The following is a 22,768-nucleotide window of genomic DNA, read 5'->3' on the forward strand; positions in this document are numbered from 1 at the left end:
TATCTATCTATCTATCTATATATATATATATATATATATATATATATATCTGTTTTGACCCTAAATTGCCTAAAAACCAATGCAGATACACTTCTACTATAATGTGTTTAAACTATTAAAATATAAAAACTATAAAATGCATGCAAGACTTTTTCTAAAAAAATCATTCTTATCTGTACGTATGTATTGTGAATCTCAATTGCAATACATTGCACCAAAGTTCAAATAAGTTTCACGTTTTTCAATATATCTCAAGATAAATCTCTAGATATTGAAAATCTTTAGTTGTAAAAACAGGATTTTTCTGTATCTTAAATTTGAGAACTTGAGGCGTTCTGAGAAGGCTCAAAGGTCGAACGGTAATCCGTATAACTGGTTTGGCAAACTAAGTATTTAAAAAAAGAACGAGATTAATTTCCGTAAATTGTTTCTATAAAAGCCATTTCAGAACTGAAACCTTATCCACACAAAAAATTCATTTCTTCTGAAAGAATTTCTTTTTCTTTTAGTCATTCATTGTAAACTGTACAGGTAACATGTCAGGAAACAATCTTGTAAAAAAAATTTTATTTAAAGATTTTCAGGCTTTCCTGACAGCAATTATTCCTTTATTTAGACTAGATCCTTGTACAATGTATAAACACCTTGAGTATGCATGAAATGGTTTCACCCTTGAATTGTTTCTGATGAAATTTTGTTTGTCTTTATACAAATTCATCAAACAGGAGATTCCATCATTATATATTATGTTGTTGGATTTGAATGTCTGTTTACAAATCCAAAAACTATTTCCGTCCTCAGGGAAAGCTCTTTATCTGGGTGAGAACTGAGAATAAAGGTGTTAAGCAAGTCAGGGTTGGTTTCTATGTAATATCGTCTCTGCTATAAAATACAGAATATAACAAAGACGATGGGTAAAGCGAGGAATAAAGGAACTGAACGCACAAACTATAATTTTATAATATCTTTATCTTTGCAGCCTGATGTGTGTAAACCTTTGATATTTCAAACTTTGACTGTTTCCTTTATGTAACAGAATTCATAAGAGGTCTACATCACCTCTGGTTGTGTGTAAAGATATTATAGAGATGATAAGAGTTCGAGGCGAGTAATCAGTTCCTTTAATAAGCAACCATGGAAAATGAGAACACATAGAAAGCGAAGAAGGCATTGTGCATTTATTGATTAATGGGTAAAAGGAAAAAGAGGAATTTTTAGAGAAAGGTTTTGTTAAATCTGTAAATAAATGATTTGTATTGGAATTCAGGGATTTTAGAATTTAATTGTGTTTCTCTGGATTTCAAGAATTGGAGGTTTTAATAGGAATTGTCCTGGATCTAAGGGATTTCAGGTTGAGGGAGTGATTGTCATAGATCTATGGAATTGCAGTTATAGAGAAGGATTGTCTTGGATCTCTGGGATTGTAGGGTTAAGGAGGGATTGTACTAGATAAATGATATTGCAGGGGTTAGAAGAATTTGTCCTGGATTTAAGATTGAAGGTTTAGGGTGGGATTGTCCTAGATTTAAAGGATTTCAGGTTTAGCGTGGGATTGTCTTGGATTTAAAGAATTGCAGGTTTAGGGTGGGATTGTCCTGATTTTAGAGATTGCAGGTTTAGGTTAGGATTGTCCTGGATTGAAGAGATTGCAGGTTTAGGGTGGGATTACCTTCTCCTGGAGGTAGTCCAGCTAGTGGAGCATGAGGGTCAACATGGGTCACACTATTCTGGTGAGGAGCTCTCCAATCTCCATCTACTGTTAGTGTAGTACATAATAACAGCAGTACAGCAGGGTTGTACCAAACATGTTTTTCATAATATTTTACACTAGGTAACAGGTTTTTGGTTTAAGATATCAACCAACTATCTTCTCAAATAACTAGATTTATATAATTTTAAGACGAGAAAAAGATTTTCTATTAACTAAAAGTTTTGTTATCAACTGTCTGTTACCAACCTGAGGACTTATCCTTCCAGAATAATTACGTTGATGAGCGATAAATTTGATCAGATATTGGTGTTATTGTATGATTTACCAATTATTGATCAGATATTGGTGTTATTGTATGATTTACCAATTATTGATCAGATATTGGTGTTATTGTATGATTTACCGATTATTGATCAGATATTGGTGTTATTGTATGATTTACCGATTATTGATCAGTAGATTCTTAATACATCCCGGATTTCACTTAGAGTTTTAAATTGATAGAAGACAACAAAAAATTCTAAGTCATTTTTTTTTTGTGGGGGGGGAAGTTAAATCTATATTTTATTTCTTACGAAAAACGAACAAAATATTAAAATCTTTTAATTATTTTTGCCTTTTATTTAACGGTTCAAAATTAACAATTTAACCTTAAACTGGTTCAAAATTAACAATTTAACCTTAAACTGGTTCAAAATTAACAATTTAACCTTAAACTGGTATAAATCGAATTATTTGTCAAATAGTCCAGACCTTTGACAACAATAAACCTAAAACAATCCCTTTTTGAGGCAATTTACCACTGTAAATATGTTTATTTTATATATTTATTATTTATTTACGAAAATTAGTTTTATTTACTTTCCTACCTTAAACAAATTAATGATATATCATTAAATTAAATATTTTTCAACTAAATCTATTTTCTCTATTTCTAGAAAGTTTATCAAATATAATTTAGATTATTTTATCATTGAGATCCATGCAGGACAAATATTATTTAAAAGGACTGTTCATTAAATGTCAAGTTACCCTCCATTTAAAAAGTTACATGATCAATTCACAACAGTATCCATTAACCTTTTTTATAAATACTAACACCATCTTTCCTCGTGTTCTATTTTAAAACATTTTGGATAGAAAAACAAGGATATCCCGATCATTTTTGAATTGACAATTGTTAAAGGGTACCTCATGTATGGCTTTGTAAACGGAGGGTCGCTTAAAATTACGCTGTCAGTTCCTTTAACAATTAAATTTTATATTTAAAAATGTATATCTCCTAGTTTGAACCAATTAACCATACTATTTTTAACAAACTTCAACTTTCATCAAAAAGAATTGTTCAACGTTTTCGCAGTTTAAAAATAAAATGAAAATATGCAGATCTATATAATAAAACATATTTTTATATTGCTATAGCTGGCCGAACGGCTGGACCTAATTTGCTGAAATTTGTTGAGAGAACCCTTGGGTACCCCGGGGGTAACCTATAGGCTAATTAAAAAAATATATTTTTCAATTCTTCAGGCAACACCGGGCACAATTCAGCTAAAATCATAATTTAAACTCAAGCGCGGGTAAACGGCCTAGGAAACTATTAGTAACCTGGGCAACGCAGGGCACTACAGGTATTATTTTATAAAGGGAAAACCACTAAACAGTGCAGTCAAATAGTAAAACTAATTCTCATGTACAACTCTTTAATTGATTTTTAAAGGCATGTGTTTTTAGTTCATGGCTTTGGAAATAGAAAGGGCCGGCTGTATTATAAGGTACAAAGTCAAACAGTTGATCCTACAGTTCAACCCAGAACATAATTTATAAAATGTCGTCTTCTAAACCTACTACTATAATGGAATGCTGAAGATATTTAATTTTTTAGTAAAATGATTATCCGGAGCTCTTTAAAACTGTTCCCGAATATTTTATGGCTATTTATTTATTTTACAGTTACCGAGATTTAGGGATAATAGTATGCAAAAATGTCAAGACGACATTTTACAGATTCTTTCGACGGCTCCAAAGTTCTGGGTTTAACTAAAATTCTTAAGTTAGTTTTGATTAAGAATAAACCTATATTAGCATAAATTTTAAAACTAAAAGAAAATAATGAAGAATTCTCTTAAATATGTTTAGTTTCTAACCTGCAGCTGCTGCTTGTCCAGGCTTAGGTCGACGACCTCTACCAGCTCCTAGTTACATTTTATACCATTTATTTAGGAAAATAAACATATTTTTATCAGATCTGAGGAAAAGTTTAGAATTTTCTTGTAAAAAGAGTTTAATGCCAATCAAATTGTAAAGAGTTAAAAGTGTTAAAATTAGATCTATTAAACTGATGAAGGGTAAAAATGTTAAATGCTAATGAAGTGGTGGTAAAAAGTGGAAAAGAAATGCAACCTGAAATTAATCTATAACAGTTAGCGCAAATATTAAAAGTAAAAAACTACGTAAAATGAATAAGCCAGTTTATGCCAATTGAATTTACCTTGTCGTTTAATTATAAATTTGTTAAACCAACCTTGCTGTTGTTGTTGATGCTGTTGCTGCATCTGTTGTTGTCGCTGGAGCTGTCCTTGAACCTGATGCTGTTGTATCTGCTGTTGTTGTTGCTGTTGCTGTTGAAGCATCTGAGCCTGGTGAGGTTTAGGACCAAGGGAACTGGTTCGGGTTCTAAATACAAAATATTTAATTTAAGTTTAATAATTTACAAATGAATGGAATTTATACCTTAGGGTTACCCTGTCGTAGTACCTTCTTGGATTGGGATGACCCCTGTATAGTATCTACCTGGATTGGGATTAACCCCTGCTGTAGTACCTACATTGTTATGGTTGACCCCTGCTGTAGTATCTACCTGGATTGGGTTGACCCCTGCTGTATTATAATGTATCTATTTGGATTGGGTTGACCCCTGCTATAGTATCTATCTAGATTGGGTTGCCCCCTGCTATGGCATCTACCTGGATTGCTTTGACCCCTGCTGTAGTATCTACCTGTATTGGGTTGACCCCTGCTATAGTATCTTCCTGGATTGGTTGACCCCTGCTGTATTATAATGTATCTACCTGGATTGGGTTGACCCCTGCGATTGTATCTACCTGGATTGAGTTGACCCCTGCTATGGCATCTACCTGGATTGGGTTGACCCCTGCTGTAGTATCTACCTGTATTGGGTTGACCCCTGCTATAGTATCTCCCTGGATTGGGTTGACCCATGCTGTATTATAATGTATCTATTTGGATTGGGTTGACCCCTGCTATGGCATCTACCTGGATTGCGTTGATCCCTACTGTAATATCTACCTGTATTGGGTTGACCCCTGCTATAGTATCTCCCTGGATTGGGTTGACCCCTGCTGTATTATAATGTATCTACCTGGATTGGGTTGACCCCTGCGATTGTATCTACCTGGATTGAGTTGACCCCTGCTAAAGTATCTACCTGGATTGGATTGACCCCTGCTGTATTATAATGTATCTACCTGGATTGGGTTGACCCCTGCTATAGTATCTACCTGGATTGGGTGGACCTCTGCTGTAGTACCTACCTGAATTGGGTTAAGCCCCGCTATATGTATATACCTGGATTGGGTTGACCCCTGCTATAATATCTACCTGGATTGGGTTGACCCTGCTATAGTACCTACCTGGGTTTGGTTGACCCCTGCTATAGTATCTACCTGGATTGGGTTGAACCCTGCTATAGTATCTATCTGGATTGGGTTGACCCCTGCTATAGTATCTACCTGGATTGGGTTGACCCCTGCTGTTGGGAGGTTGTAACTACAGCTGATGTGGATGGTTGAACCCTGAAACAGGATTTACGAAATATCTACATTACAAGGGTGAAATGAGTTCTAAAATTTAGACTCACTGGAAGTTTAACCATGGCCTCTAGTTTACTGTTTTTTTTTGGGGAGGGGGATTTCAGCCCAGATTCTTGTAAGGATGTTTATATATATATGACAGGAGAAAAGAAATTTCAGGTAATCACGTAACATGTTACTTTCTTTATGGGCTATTGTTTTACATTGATTTGCTCCACATCAATACCAACTTTCTTAGAAGATGTAAATTCCTTTAGTTTAATTGATTATATAAAATATGTTGGACAATTTATAAAAAACATCTTTTTTGTAGCTTACGTTGATTCTGGTGGATCTTGGGTCTTGGGGAAGGCACTTTTCTGATCAGTTTCACGAGATAAAAGTCGGGGTTCAGGTCCTCCTGTCATTCATTCATTTCGTTAATTTTGTCAATTTTGTCTATTTTGTTCATAGGTCTTTCTTTTCATTTCGTTCATTCCGTTCATTTCGTTCATTTAGGCCATTTCGTTCATTTCATTCGTTTCGTTCATTTTCATTATTTCGTTCATTTGGTTAATTTATTTCATTTCGTTCATTTCGTTCATTTTGCTCATTTCTTTTATTTCCCCATTTCGTTAATTTGTTTCATTTCGTTCATTTCGTTCATTTTGTTCTTTTCGTTCATTTCGTTCATTAAGCTAATTTTGTTAATTTGTTCTCAACAACAACAAAACAGACACAAATTAGAGAATCATGAATTCCTTGATATCCCCGCGAGCGTGAGCCCTCGTAGCTGTGTGCTCGCGGTCGTGTTCCTCGTGCAATATAATAATCACCGGACCTTGGGACATTCCTCCTAGATAGATAGATAGATAGATAGATAGATAGATCGCTATATAGATAATTAGATGGATAGGTAAGATGGATAAATATCAAGATAGTTAGATTTATAGGTTATTTTGAAGCTAGTTCGAAAGATAGGTAAGTATCAAGATAGTAAGACGTATACAGGTAAATATTTGGATAGACAGGAAAATATCAAATAGTTAGATAGATAGGTAAGTATCAGAATAATAAGAAAGATAGGTAAGTATCAGAATAGTAAGATAGATAGGTAAGTGTCAAAATAGTTAGATAAACAGTTAAGTATCAAAATAGTAAGATAGATAGGTAAGTATCAAAATAGTAAGATAGATAGGTAAGTATCAAAATAGTAAGATAGATAGGTAAGTATCAAAATATTAGATAGATAGGCAAGTATCAAAATAGTTGAGATATATAGGTAAGTATCAAAATAGTTAGATAAACTAGTTAAGTATCAAAATTGTAAGATATATAGGTAAGTATCAAAATAGTAAGATAAATAGGTAAGTATCAACATATAGTTAGATAAATAGGTAAGTATCAAAATATTAGATAGATAGGTAAGTATCAAAATATTAGATAGATAGGTAAGTATGAGAAAAAGTTGGATGAATAGGTAAGTATGAAGTTAGTTTACCTATCTGACCACCCGTCCCTATCTTCCAACCATTCAGAATCAGAATCACTAAAGTCTGCGTTGTCAGCGTAACTAAACAGGTAAATTGATTTTTAAGAAAAATCTTTTTTATAGAAGAAAAGCCTATTTGTATGGACTAAATATGTGGAACATTTTTTTACAAAAACAATTTTATCACTTTAAAAAAATTTACCTGGAAACAAATTTACAGAAAAGCTTTACAAGCCTCATAAAAAATAACTGAGCATTGGTTGTATACATGATACTCCAATCGTATATTTAATTACTCAATCTATCTACATTCTACATATCTTATTTTATTTTAATCTATGGTTAAGAAATCAACATTTAGAGGACAATATGTGATTGGAAATCCAGATTTTTTTCAAAATTAAATAAGTATTTGAATTTGTGATATTTGTTTATAAAAAACTAATACGGAACACTGCAAAATATATTTGGGATTCATGATTTTATAGTTTGCATTTTTAGACTTTCTTGAATGTCACCCATTACGTCACAGATATCTCTACGGATTGTATAGAATCTGAATCCGATTCTCAATATTAGGAAATTGTTAAAATTCTATTGGTAAATATTGTTTTCGTTCTAATTTTTTTTAAACATTGATTGCTACTAAACGCGACAAAGTTCTAGAAGAACTTGAACAAATGTTGTCACCTTAACAAGACGAATTTTCCCAACCCATGAAATTAAAAATTTACGCCAATTATAGATCTTATTACGCTAGAAGGGTTGAAATTAAACACTATTATTATTAAGTCTTACACTGCTATATAAGCAATCCTAATATTATGTTTAACTTTTTCAAACCAACCTAAAAAGTTCTGATCGAATTTAAAATACAAATACGACAAATCTATCTTTATTAGCTTAACTACTATGTTGGCCTGAGAATACTTTTAACAGATTTTTTAAATCCTATATATTTGTCGAAGAACATAGATATTTCAAACTATATAATTCTGCAAATCAAAAAATCTAAGTTGAACTTATCATTTTTTTACCACCAGGTTGCAAAGACGTAGGAAATAGAAAATGTGGGATTTTACCCAAAAACTCAATCACTTTTGTGATGAACTTTTGAACAAATCATCTTTCGTTATTTTTATACTCATTGAGAGAAATGTTTTCAACCATGAAAAAACATTATCATTTTACAAGAACAGATTAAAATATGCTTTTTGAAGTTTATTTTATAGAAAATCAATGTAAGTTTAAGTTTATTAAACTGAACAAAATAAACCAAGGCAAACCCATGTTGATAAAGTCCTAGATGGAGTGGGTCCGATCTAAACCAAATAATTACTATAACTCGACAGCTACAGTACAGTATTAAAGTGATTGTTTACCAAAAATCAGGGAAACCCCAGGTAAATCTTATCAATAATATTCTGTAGGGATAGTTCAAATTCCTCCAGGGGACTGGACATACTGAAATTCAATAGATGGTGCTAGTTGTACATTGTACACATCAACATCAGATGGTGCTAATTGTAAACAATGCACTGTGTACACCTCAACAACAGATGGTGCTAGATGTAAACGTGTACACTGTACACTGTTCACATCAACAACAGTATACTCTACACTGTACACTGTACACATCAATAACAGATGGTGCTAGTTGTGCACTGTACACATAAACAACACTTTACTCTACACTGTACAAATCAACAACAGTATCCTCTACACTGTACACTGTACACATCAACAACATTATTTCTACACTGTACACTGTACACATAAATAACAGATGGTGCTAGGTGTACACTTTACACATCAAAACCAGTACACTGCACAGTGCACACTGAACACTGTACACATCAGTAACAATTATCAAAGGTACAGAAAACTCGCCACAAGTAATCTTTCTTAATCCCTATATTTTTAATATTTCAAACTGGGACTCTGATCTAACAGATTAAATAGTTTGAAATATAAATGTCGACGACATTAAGATGCAATAATATTTATATTGATATGGATTAGAAAATTTGAGTTTGTGGCGATATTTCAGTCCATTTCTTTAATTAAAAAAAAAAATCAGAAAACAAATTTGTTCTGACCTTAACGGTGTTCCATGGTGTGGCAACCTGCTGTCCAGGGAATGGAATCTAAAAAGAAATAAATAAAAAAAGCAAAATTTTTTAAAAATCTACTCAAAGCATTTTGTTTTTAACAATTTGAAGATTTTTTTTGTAAAATTTTGAAACGAGAGTTCAAGAGTTTTCAGACTAATCTTGTTTTTTTAAACACTCTTTAAAATTTGTAAACACTCCCTTTAAACCAAAATTATAACTCACGTAAAAGAAACCTTTTTCAAAATCAAATTTCAAATTGTTGCCTATCCTCTTTAGTCTTGTTCCATTTATAGCTTGAATCTATTAAGATAACCCCGTCGTCATATTTCACCCAGAGGCGAGGATAGACTAACCAGCAACCAATGGTTGAGAAGAATGTTAAAAATTAATGTTTCTTCATCATAATGCGACAATGTCGCTCTCCAGCACTTGGAATAATTGTAATTCATGCAGTGTAGAGTGTTGACAGTGCAGTCCAAAAAATGTAATATATTACATAAAATTATAAATATTTTAGATAGATTCAAACGGATTTAAAATAAATGCTTTTTAAAACTCAGACGTAGGAAACGAAACAAACTTTTTAAAATTGAAACTTTAAACAAATGTCGTAGCATTTCTAACGACATTCGTTTACAGTCATAAAGACAATCTGAAGGAAAGTCTCATGATATTCTGAAAACAACACCCAGAATACTGATCAAGTTTCCAATAGATATTTTTCTAATAATAGTCCGGGATATTAGAAACAGCTTGATATTTCAAACCTGTTGTGAGATAATGAGCTACCATCTCGGCACCGATCATCATAACTATCACTTCGCCATCGATCCTCACGTCCATTTAGTTTTCTAAAAAATTATTATTTTTTTTAATCAGCGCTTATAATCTTCAGCAGTGGCACTAACCACAGAGTAATTTTCAAGGAGACATTATCTAAATTCTTTCACTGTATTCTGAAATATTGGATATACTGTACTTTTAGATATGCATTTATTTTGACACATTTACAACTCTGAAATTTATTGATAAATAAATATACTTACTGTCTTCTGTGCGGTGAATGGGACCGATGATTACGTCGTCTTCTACCATCTACTAGATTATCCCTAATAATGATTGATTCTATGAGTGCATATCAATACTATTCACAGTCCAGTCGTCTTCAACCACCATTAGATACCCCTCGTCATAATAAATATATTTTTACCTATAAAGTGAATACCCCTCATCATAATAAATATATACTTACCTATAAAGTGAATACCCCTCGTCATAATAAATATATTTTTACTTATAAAGTGAATACCCCTCGTCATGATAAATATATGTTTACCTATAAAGTAAATACCCCTCGTCAGTATAAATAAATATTTACCTATAAAGTGAATACCCCTCGTCATAATAAATATATATTTACCTATAAAGTGAATACCCCTCGTCATAATAAATGTATGTTCACCTATAAAGTGAATACCCCTCGTCATAATAAATATATGTTTACCTATAAAGGGAATACCCCTCGTCATAATAAATATATGTTTACCCATAAAGTGAATACCCCTCGTCATAATAAATATATATTTACCTATAAAGTGAATACCCCTCGTCATAATAAATATATGTTTATTGTTTACCTATAAAGTGAATACCCCCGTCATAATAAATATATGTTTTCCTATAAAGTGAATACCCCTCGTCATAATAAATATATGTTTACCTATAAAGTGAATACCCCCCGTCATAATAAATATATATTTACCTATAAAGTGAATACCCCTCGTCATAATAAATATATATTTACCTATAAAGTGAATACCCCTCGTCATAATCAGAAACGGGGGAATCTGAAAGCCAGCCTTGTCTTGAATCTCCATGGTGGGAAGCACGGCCCTTGAATACAAAATAACATCAATTATAACTGAAGTAAAATATATGCACGTAAGATTGAAATATATGTTTTTTATCATAACTTCTATATTGAAGAGCTATTGAGAAGAATGTCACCAAATAAATTGCCCTTCTTATACGTAAAATCAGAACTTGCCGAGCAACGAAGTCACAAAGTCGTAAAGTAATGTCAACTGAATTTGTCCTTCTCCTCCTGGTTTATAGTTTGCAGTGAAATATAAATTTAAAGTTTGGTATACCCGATTCACAACTGCATGCTTTAAATCTTTATCTGAGCAACAATGGGAAAGATATCGTCATTTTTTTATCTAAAATATTTCTGAATTCTGTAAATAACGTTCTTCGTCTTAGTTGCATAATTTTTGTGAGTCACTTTTATTGCGACACCACAATTAGAGATTAGAAATTTTTAGATAGAAAAAGGAGGATATATTCTCAGTTATTTATTAGTGGTGTAAAGGTTACCGCTGTAAAACTGGTATGCCTCGCATTTTTTTAAATGTAACTATGATTGCGTCAAAATTCAAAAGTCTCTTTGAGTAAAAAGGATGCTTATAGAGGCTAGAAGATACTGATGTTAGAAACCTTAGAGATTAGATAACCTTTGATCTACCAACGTAATGATTGGTTTTGATTCTGCATTTAAATGTCAGAAAGACTAAGAACTAATGCTAAAGCATACAGAGCATTAAAATAAAAAAGTGCAATACATGTTAAATGAATAAGAAATACTATTACTATAATACCTGATTGACGGAAACATACCTTAATGGCGGAAAATAAGAAAACTATTATCTGATTGGCAGAAAGATAGAATACTGATGATATATGATTGACAAAAAGATAGAATACTGATATCTGATTGGCAGAAAGACAGAATACTGATACTTAATTAGCGGAAAGATAGAATACTGATACCTAATAAGCGGAAAGAAAGAATACTGATACCTAATTGGCAGAAAGATAGAATACTGATAGCTATTTAGCGGAAAGATAGCGTACCGATACCTAATTGGCGGAAAGATAGAATACTGATACCTAATTGGCAGAAAGATAGAATACTGATATCTGATTGACAGAAAGATAGAATACTGATACCTAATTGGCAGAAAGATAGAATACTGATACCTGATTGGCGGAAAGATAGTGCCATTCAGCTTCTTCATCTAGTGGAGACACAGCAAGATCTATTGTTACTTCACCTGAATAAAAGAGTGATTTTATTCTCGAGTTAGAATTTAAACAAGAATATAGAAATTACAAAGATAATTAATAAAAGATTTCAGGTGTAAACAAATAATTTTGCATAATATAGTGATTAGAAACCTAGCGTTTGATAAAAGTGATCAGAGACCGAATTTAAAGAATTTTAGCCGCGGCTCAAATATGGTTGGTTCCACTTAAAATCGCAATCAAGGTTTCGAGATTTAAGCCGGCGCTCAATTGAAACCGGTTTTTGGGGATTTGAGATGCGGCTCAAATTTGTTAAGTTAGGACTAAGTTCTTTTTTAGAAAATCGCAAACAAATTTTAAATTCCAATTTGTGCATTGTGCAATATTAATAATAAAAGATGGTAAGATGATGTTAATAAACCTTTACCTAAAAACTCGTTTGCCCCAAACCTATCATAGTCCCAAACAGTGACCTGAAAATATGTAATTAAAGTATTATTATTATAATAGTGTTGAATATTGTTCAATATAATTGTATGAGAGGTATATGTATTTATTTGTATATAAAACAGATACCACTTACAATATTGTTAGTAAATATCTTATAATCAAGTTAGCAGGAAGAAATAAACGAATGTGTGTAAACATATTTCAAATATTTCAAATATATAATTGTTCACAGATCAGATAGTTATTAGTATGCCTTTGTGTGTACATTTGAATGTAACGTCGATCTAAAGAGTAACATCCATTAAAGTCACACTCAAAAAAAGTATTTATAAAAAAAGTCCTAATTTGTATGACCAAGTCCTGAGGGGGAAAGTCATAGAATTCAGTACTGCAAAAAGTCATGACTTTATATTTCAAGTTTGTATTTCCTGAAATTTCATCCATGAAAGTCAAAGGAAAAAAAGTCATAAACAATTGTACAGCTGATGGCGGACTTTTTTTCTTGTGTTTTTATTTTAAACAACTTTTTTTCGCGAGTACTTCTGCACGACTTTATTAGATGCTGGGAACTAGTTTTATCTCAACAATGACACATATTGTAAACAAAGGTAGGAACTTTCCTGGGCAGGTTGATTATAGACGGTTGTCGTCTTACTTTAAACCAGTTCCTGAGCAGACATTATACGTCACAGTAATATCTTGCTGTTTTTACAGTGTACCGTGTACACTGTCGTTTAGGCTCAACCAACGTTTTTATAAGAGGAGGAGGGGGGGGGGTCTTATTACCTCTAGTATTCTAGATCTAAGATCCCGTCTCCTGATCGCTAGATAAACAAAGCTTTGGTTCCATCGAGGATGATTGGTATTTGCCAGGGTTTTAGTTCTACGTTTAGACCGCTCACTAAAATATTTATTATATTATTTCATTTCTTATTTAGTAGATTTATTTATTTATAAAATCTTTTGATTTATTATTTGGCTTTTTATTTGTAAGAGTGAAGTGAAACTTTTACTTTAAATCTTTGTTTTAATTTCCATGTTTATTTGCTTCTATACGATTAGGTTTCTTATTTCATAGTATATAATGTTACATTTAATTTTTCTTTATATTATTTGTTGTTTCCTTTTACCAGCTTGTTTTCTGGTATTTTGAAATTGACTTATTTTACATTTTTAGTGTATTATTATAAAAACATTTGTTTTTTTTGTTTGTTAACATTTTTTCGTAATTAGTTTAATTTTTTTGTGTGTTTACATTTTTTTTTTTTTATATTTCTTAATTTTTTACATTTGTTTGCTAACTTTTTTAACATTTGTTTGTTTACGTACATTTGTTTGTCTGTTTAAATTTAGTATGCTGTTTACATTTGTTGGTTTACTTACATTTGTTTGTCTGTTTAAATTTTTAAGTTTGTTTAAAGTTGTTTGTTTACTTACATTTGTTTGTCTGTTTAAGTTTGTTTACAGTTGTTTGTTTACTTACATTTGTTTGTCTGTTTAAATTTGTTATGCTGTTTACATTTGTTGGTTTATTTACATTTTTTGGTTTATTTACATTTGTTTGTCTGTTTAAATTTGTTATTTTGTTTACATTTGTTTGTTTACTTACATTTGTTATTGTTTGTTTACATATTTTTGTTTGTTTACATTTGTTTGTTTGATTGTTTACAAATTGTTTTAAATTTGTTTGTTTGTTTACCTTCTGTCCGGCAGAAGATACAGTTTTGCATAGGGATTCCTGTACTGTCCATTGTCCCTGTTTAGGAAAACTTAGTAACTTTATTTATTAAAGGGAGGGACGGGCAATGTATGGTAGTTGAACTAAGATAACAGTATTATTGATAAATTTTTAGAATTCATTTGAGACCTATCAGACGTTTTTACGGTGAATATTTGTTCAGCAAGAGCGCAAATGCAATCTTTAAAATCCTCATAGATTGTCCATATTGGAGGGATAATTTTAAGAATCGGTATTATTTAAATTATTCGATAACGACCTCGAAAAATGTAACAAAATTCCATAGTAAACTAATTAGCTGTTCAGGAACAATTTGAGGATATAAAATTAACTCTTGTCATCGAAAAAAAGTAATCTTATTCACTTTTTGGTTTCTGTGATGTCTCAATGTTTAAAACCATTTTCTGTGGATTTTCTGGAATTTTTAATGAAAAGACGACATTTAAAGAATTTGAATAAATCTGCGAACAAATTGATTAAGAATAAGAAAATCAACAGAATGATAAAAAAGAAACAAACGATTTTAACATTGATTTTTTTGACAAATTTCTAATGAGAAATATATTCCTCTTCATCTTATTAGTTTACTGTACAATGTTTTTACATTTTTTGTCGTCGTTATTTAATGATTCAGAAGAAATCTATTCTCAAAAAGTAACCACCCAAATGGACGATTTTAAACTCGACTTTGCGCTCAAACTCAGTAATTACAGATCACTAAAACATTTTATATGTCTTAAATGAATCCTAAAAAAATTCTCCACAACACTACATTCTCAGTTCGACTATCATGCATTGCCGGTCACTCCCTTTAATTATTTATATTTTCTATTGTCAAAACATAAATTTTTACGCATATAAAAATTGCGTCGTTTTTTCTAACAATTTCTGATTTTATATTCTTTTGATCTTTGCAACAAAATATCGTAAACTTTAGTTATTTCAAACTTTGAATTCTGTTGGATCAAATATAATAAATGTTTGAAATATGAAAGGTTTACACCATCAGGTTGCAATGATATAGGAATTAGAACATTTGTGTTGTGATAAGATTCCTTTATCTATCATTTGATTTTTAATTATTTTTTGTGATAACATAAACTTAATTACGCATATAAAAAAATGCATCTATGATTCTATTTTTAAAAGTTCAATTAATTGATAAAGATTTGAATTTTAGCGCGTATGCCGCTATAAATAAACAATGTTAATACGCAGAAAACCTAGTTTATGAAAATATATTGGTTGTCAAATTAGATACATTTAATCCCGCACTATTTATATTTTGTGCCAAAACAATGCAACCACCGTATCTATAAAGGATAGATTGTTTTTGTACATTTTTTAATAGATTTTTTTAAACAATAAAAAAATGTCCTTGCCTGTGAGGGAGATTTACTGCACCAAGAACAGTTACAACAAGTTCTAATCTAACCTTGTCATACCAGGTCTTAACCTTAACAAGAACAGTTAGAACAAGATCTAATCTTGTCATACCAGGTCTTAACCTTAACAAGAACAGTTAGAACATAATCTAATCTTCTCATACCAGGTCTTAACCTTAACAAGAACAGTTAGAACAAGATCTAATCTTGTCATACCAAGTCTTAACCTTAACAAGAACAGTTAGAGCATAATCTAATCTTCTCATACCAAGTCTTAACCTTAACAAGAACAGTTAGAGCATAATCTAATCTTCTCATACCAAGTCTTAACCTTAACAAGAACAGTTAGAACAAGATCTAATCTTGTCATACCAGGTCTTAACCTTAACAAGAACAGTTAGAGCATAATCTAATCTTCTCATACCAAGTCTTAACCTTAGCAAGAACAGTTAGAACATAATCTAATCTTCTCATACCAAGTCTTAAACTTAACAAGAACAGTTAGAACAAGATCTAATCTTGTCATACCAGGTCTTAACCTTAACAAGAACAGTTAGAACAAGATCTAATCTTTAACAAGAACAGTTAGAACAAGATCTAATCTTGTCATACCAAGTCTTAACCTTAACAAGAACAGTTAGAACAAGATCTAATCTTGTCATACCAGGTCTTAACCTTAACAAGAACAGTTAGAACAAGATCTAATCTTCTCATACCAAGTTTTAACTTTAATAGAACAGTCCTGAGGTCCAAACTTTTGTTCTGTGAATCACGATATCAACCATGTTACGGATTTAATAATATCCTTTTGGATAGATAACGTCGTCTAATGTGGAATAACAAAATTTGAGGGGTCAAGCATTTACAAATTTAAATTAAGTTAATTACAAATTAAAATTTTTACAGTGGATATAAAGATCGCGTTCTTAATATCGTTTTTTTCACACTAAATTTGTTAACCACAAATTTCTTTTAAACATATTTCGTAATTGCGCTTGTGAATTCTTTTTGTGATAATTTTCTTTAAAAAATCAAATTATTAATAGTACTTACTTGTAACCGAGCTCCCCTACCCGCTTCCCCTCTTCTCCGATCCAGTCTAAATTATTAAGAAAATAAAAATAAAATATTAGTTTTTTACTGTTTGTCCTCAATTTTGAAACTCTAAGATGAACTTTAAGATACTTGTTCCTAGAAAATATCTGACAAGAAATCCTAATCTATTTTGTCATGTAATATCAATCAACATGTTATCATGAAAATGGCAAACCTACAAGGCTACAAACAACCAACTAACAACTCAGCAAACTGATATACCAGCCAACCCCAACAAACTGATATACCAGCCAACCCCAACAAACTGATATACCAAACAAATTAGCAAACATACAAATCAGTTAACCTACAACGCATTCAATTTACAAATAAGCAAAGCCGCAATGTACCAAATAATGTGAAATGGCAACAAATCAGAAAACCTTAAAATCAGTCAACTAACAAATCAGCAAACCTTTAAATCAGTCAACCAACAAATAAGCAAACCTTTAAATCAGTCAACTAATTTATAAGTTTTTAATCAGCCAACTAAAAAATCTGCAAACCTTTAAATCAGCCAACTAACAAATCAGCAAACCTTTAAATCAGTCAACCAACAAAACAGAAAACCTTTAAATCAGTCAACTAACAAATCAGCAAACCTTTGAATCAGTCAACCAACAAATCAGCAAACTTTTAAATCAGTCAACCAGCAAATCAGCCAATCTTTAAATCAGCCAACTAGAAAATCAGCAAACATTTAAATCAGTCAACTAACAAATCAGCAAACCTTTGAATCAGTCAACCAACAAATCAGCAAACCTTTAAATCAGTCAACCAGCAAATCAGAAAACCTTTAAATCAGTCAACTAACTTAAAAAATTTTTAATCAGTCACCTAACAAATCAGCAAACTTTTGAATCAGTCAACCAACAAATCAGCAAATCTTTAAATCAGCCAACTAACAAATCAGCAAACCTTTAAATCAGTCAACCAACAAATAAGCAATCCTTTAACTCCATACAAGCTGGGAGTCTAAATCTATGCAAAGTCTGAACTCTAGAAAAGGCCTCAAAGGTAAATGGTTGCAATGCATGTTCATAGCCCAATTTGTCAAGGCCAGCTTATTGAAAAAAAATTAGATCGCTAACTTTATTAATTTGGGTTTTGGCCTTTGGTGAAATTTGATAAAAATGTCTTTAAAAAAGTCGGAAAAATGTAAAAGTCGGTTCTATGCATTAAAAAAATCAAAAAATCCTTTAAACTACTATTCCCTAAAAAATTTCAAGGATGTAGTGTCAAAAATGAAGGTGCTATGGCAAGGGGGGGGGGGGTAAAACATTCAACAAACAAACCAGCAAACCAAACATATTAATAAATGATATAAATATACAATATCTATATATAAAGTCTATAAATCACCTATTGTCCGCTAGAGGTAAATGTGCAGGTCGGGAGAAATCATCGTAATCCTGAGATAAATCTTTCTGTATTTATTGCAATAGCAAATTGTACTTGTACTAACATATATATATATTTAATATTAATATATCTATATAATATGATAATTATTAATATATCTATATAATAAAGTCCTGTCTCATTTCAATGTTCGCTTTAGCTGGTCAAACTACTAGACCAAATCAGCTGAAATTTGTAGAGGGAATCCATGGGGTACCCCGGGGGTAACATAGGCTAGGCAATTTTGGTATTTTTTTAACTTCACGGGCAACGCCGGGAACTGCAGCTAAAATCAGAAATTAAGACCAAGCGCGGGTAAACGGTGGGAGTAACTATGAGTAACCTGGGCAACATCGAGCATTTCGTATCATAGATGTAATAGTTTTTAATTTTTTGTAATGTTTTGTCGCCCTGTTAACTCAGGAGACATTAGTTTCAAAACTAACACTTGGCACATTTCTAACACTGAGTGTTAGAAATGGGCACAAATTGAAAGACTGGGTTTTTGGGATCCCGGCCCATATCCAGAGTAAAAGTCGATAATAAAAACTATAACCGACATTTTATTGAACATGACTTGGACAACAATTCTCAATTTTAAACTTTTTTTTTAAATCAAAACTACAATAGGAGTTCTTTTGACATTAAAGCTCTTGACCGTTTTCAAGACAATGTCAGGTTTTCCATTTTCGAACATATCCTGAATTTGAAACAATGTCGTGTTTTTCGAGAAAAACCCACTTTCAAGTTTTTGAGTATAATCCACAATTCAAAACATAGCTCACTTTCATAACTAACAAAATAAATCACTGAAAACAAAAAATTATCTTATGAAGACTAAATTAACTTCTGAATTATTTCTAGAATCTAAGTTTCCACATTTTATCTGTTAAATTATTTTGATTTCTAAATACTGTAATGATTTTTAAAATATAAAAGCACAGTTTGTTTTTATTTTCTATTTTGTCTATATTTTACCTTACAAAAAAAAAATTGTTTTGTTACGTAACTGCGTAAAAACTTAAAAATTTACATTGATATGAATTCCGGTAATTGTCTCAAAACCAGGATATGTTTCGAAAACGCGACATGAGCTGAAATCCAGTTTTCAAAATAGGAGTATGTTCGAAAATTAAATCAAAAATCATCAAAAACTAATTCTCTCACCTTATTATTAATTTAATATTAACATTTGTTCTATTCGACTTGGATTTAAAGATATATATACTCTTGAAAAAGATAACTTTGCAGATTTGGCCCATTTCTAATACTCAGTGTTAGAAATGGGCCAAGTGTTAGTTTTGAAACTAATATCCCCTGTAACTGTTTTCTTTCTTAAAATTGACAACTTGCAGCCACGGAAGTTGCAGGAATAAACCTTGTGGATTTCTACAGAATTTAATGTAAGGATGTTCTAACCTTTTGTAAAAAACTTCTGGTTGTCTCTCTTCTCACCAACATTTCAACTGTTCTACCCCCTCCAGATAGAGCTAGGATATCCTCAACCTGGGCAGGCATTAATTCATTAATTCATTATTTAATAGTTTTATCATTTTGAATTAACAAATGCAGTAATTCATCAATTCATGCAAACTTGTAATGAAACCCTTCTATCTATAATTTATTAATTCATTTATTCATAAATTCCATTCTTTATTAATTCATTCATTTATTATTCTATCAATTCATTTATCAATTTATTTATCAATTCATTTATCAATTCATCTATCAATTCATTTATCAATTCATTTATTCATTTATCAATTCATTTATCAATTCATTTATCAATTCATTTATCAATTCATTTATCAACTCATTTATCAATTCATTTATCAATTCATTTATTAATCCATTTATCAACTTATTTTCTCAATTCATTTCTTAATTCATTTTATAATTCATTTCTCGATTCCTTTCTAAATTTATTTCTCGATTCAAGTCTCAATTATTTTCTCAGTTAATTTTTTAATTATTTTTCTTGATTCATTTATCGATTTATTTATCATTTCATTTATCAATTCATTTATCAATTCATTTATCAATTCATTTCTTAATTCATTTCTAAAAAATTTCTCAATTAAATTTTTTAATTCATTTATCAATTCCTTAATTAAAATATCTGTCCATATTCGTTAAGTCAGTTTCTTTATCCATTGATTCCTTACAATAAACAAAAAAAAAAACTCTTGCGCAAAAGGTTGATTTCTTAAAGATTATTGATTATCTAAATAAAAAGGTTAAACCCTTTACAAGAATAGTTTTGTCTGAGTCCATGTTTAAAATGAAGAATTATTAAGTAAACGAAAACTAGAAATTGTTCAGTGTTCTCTGTCACGCAACTTCTATGATATTCTTAATATTATCACAATATTTACTGCAATAATATGTTTTACTTATTCAGAACTTGTTCTTTCTTTTATGTTACAGTTCATATTATAACAACCCCCCCTTGTTCATATTTACGTGTCCTTCACTTCTTAAAGGGTCTGTTTACCCTAGTTATGTTCCTTTAATCTCTGCATATTTAAAAACATAATAGGATAAGCCTAGTTATGTTCCTGTTATGTTTAACCTATTTGAATAAACAATAGGATAGGCCTAGTTATGTTCCTGTTATGTTTAACCTATTTGAATAAACAATAGGATAGGCCTAGTTATGTTCCTGTTATGTTTAACCTATTGAACATACAATAGGATAGGCCTAGTTGTCTTCCTATTATGTTTAACCTATTTGTTATGTTCCAATTATGTCTTCCTATATGAACGAATAATAGGACAGGCCTATTTGTGTTCCATTAATGTCTGCCTATTTAAAACATAATAGGAAAGGCTAGTTATATTCCTATTTTGTTTAACCTATTTGAATAATATAATAGGATAGGCCTAGTTGTGTTCTTCTTATATCCACCTACTTGAACAAATAATAGTATAGCCTATTTTTCACCTACAGTGAAACCCTTAATAACGAATACATCGGAAGAATTTATTAAATGTCGTCTTGACAATTTTGCAATGAGTTTTATACTATATTACGTAAATTTGAGTATTTGCAAAAATAAATAAATAGCCATGAATATGCGGGAACAGTTTTAAAGAGTTCCATATAATCATTTACTTAAAAAACTAAATATCTGCAACATTCCATTATCAGAAAGTGAAGAATACGACATTTGATGAATTCTTTCGATGTATTCGTTATTAAGGGTTTCACTGTATTATTTAATCTACAGTAATAATCAGAAAACTCTGGAATAGGAAGAGGACTTTATTTAAATAATAAAGTGTAGCTAATGCAGTTGCAAAGCAAATAGCTTTACTAGACACTTATTAAATCCCAAATTAAGTGAAATGGGCGTTTTTACATTGCACAATTTCTGTGTTCCATTCTCATTGGAATACCTTGATCGATTCTAAGAGTCTTCCTATTTCAGAGTTTTCTGGTTATCACAGTAGTTTCAAAGAGGCACACAATCATTTTTAAAATTTCTATCATTACTATTTATTTTGATTATCTCTATAACTCCATGATTTGATTTTCCCTTTTCCTTCTCTTTTTAGTATACATGTTTTCCCTTCTTCTTCCCATCATGTTTCCTCTAGATAACATTTATTTCGCTTGATTAAATTTTAAGGTTTTCTTACCTCCTCTCTAGTCTTAGATTGAAGACTATGTCCGTTCCATTCTAGAACTTCATCCCCTAGAATTTAGTTTAATCAATTAAAGATAAAATTAGAGCAAACTATTGGATTAAGGCTCTCCGGTGTCGTGTATCAGTTCAACNCCCCCCTCCCGTCAAGAGCAATGTTGTGACACTTGCTGATGTTTATAAAAATAATTGAAAAACCTAACAGCTATGTCTCAAATAAAGATTATTTATTTAATAAATTAAACAGAAGACGTCATTTGGGAGGCATTTTTTAGCGTTTTCCCATTTCCCATTTAGAACATTAAATAATGTATTTTAATAAGTTGATGGTTTTATATTTCTTTTTTATGTCTAACGTGTTGAAATGGTTAAATCTTCAAGGGGGGGGTGAACTTATAATGGACACCTGGTTAGACGGGCAGTATTTCAAGCTAGGTGTATTAATGCTGCCCAAAAAATAACTTTTCTTAAATTGGGGGTTTCAGACGTATACACGTCTGTTAAAAGAGGTGCACTTAAAAATGCACCCTCCTTCAGGACATTTCTCCAGTCCGTCCCAGAATACACCCAATGTGAACTATTTTATGCTTATTGGGCAAAACAGACAACAGACGTTTAAGAACAGTCTTAGTTGATGACACAGCTTTTGAGAAACATTTATATTTAGAATAGTTTGAAAAGTTCAACATTTTATTTCAAGAAAATTCTTTGTTTAGTAGAAAAAGTGCTCTTATGAGAAGATTTATTAAAAAATAAAAATTGAAAATACTGACTGCAGTACACACTAAACTTCTCTCAACATGCAGCCATTGCATATAAAAAGAATTAGAACAACAAAT

The 22,768-nt window shown here is 31.1% G+C and overlaps 1 protein-coding gene across 1 annotated transcript in view; it reads right to left on the minus strand.

The window, feature by feature from the left end:
- The window catches only part of LOC111715664 (regulating synaptic membrane exocytosis protein 1), a gene marked incomplete in the record, with an annotated part of 52,189 nt that overhangs the window by 5,650 nt on the left and 23,771 nt on the right, over positions 1–22,768 (minus strand). Inside the window, 20 exon segments of the mRNA XM_023491022.1 lie at positions 1,670–1,756; positions 3,859–3,906; positions 4,236–4,387; positions 5,464–5,526; positions 5,863–5,944; positions 6,285–6,379; positions 7,025–7,096; positions 9,115–9,162; positions 9,897–9,980; positions 10,176–10,238; positions 10,934–11,022; positions 12,169–12,242; positions 12,641–12,686; positions 13,450–13,564; positions 14,363–14,419; positions 15,784–15,857; positions 16,840–16,885; positions 18,244–18,293; positions 19,702–19,788; positions 21,925–21,980. Coding sequence (XP_023346790.1) covers positions 1,670–1,756; positions 3,859–3,906; positions 4,236–4,387; positions 5,464–5,526; positions 5,863–5,944; positions 6,285–6,379; positions 7,025–7,096; positions 9,115–9,162; positions 9,897–9,980; positions 10,176–10,238; positions 10,934–11,022; positions 12,169–12,242; positions 12,641–12,686; positions 13,450–13,564; positions 14,363–14,419; positions 15,784–15,857; positions 16,840–16,885; positions 18,244–18,293; positions 19,702–19,788; positions 21,925–21,980 — 1,488 coding nt within the window.

This window comes from Eurytemora carolleeae, unplaced genomic scaffold (assembly GCF_000591075.1).
Source record: "Eurytemora carolleeae unplaced genomic scaffold, Eaff_2.0 scaffold14, whole genome shotgun sequence".
Taxonomy (NCBI): domain Eukaryota; kingdom Metazoa; phylum Arthropoda; class Copepoda; order Calanoida; family Temoridae; genus Eurytemora; species Eurytemora carolleeae.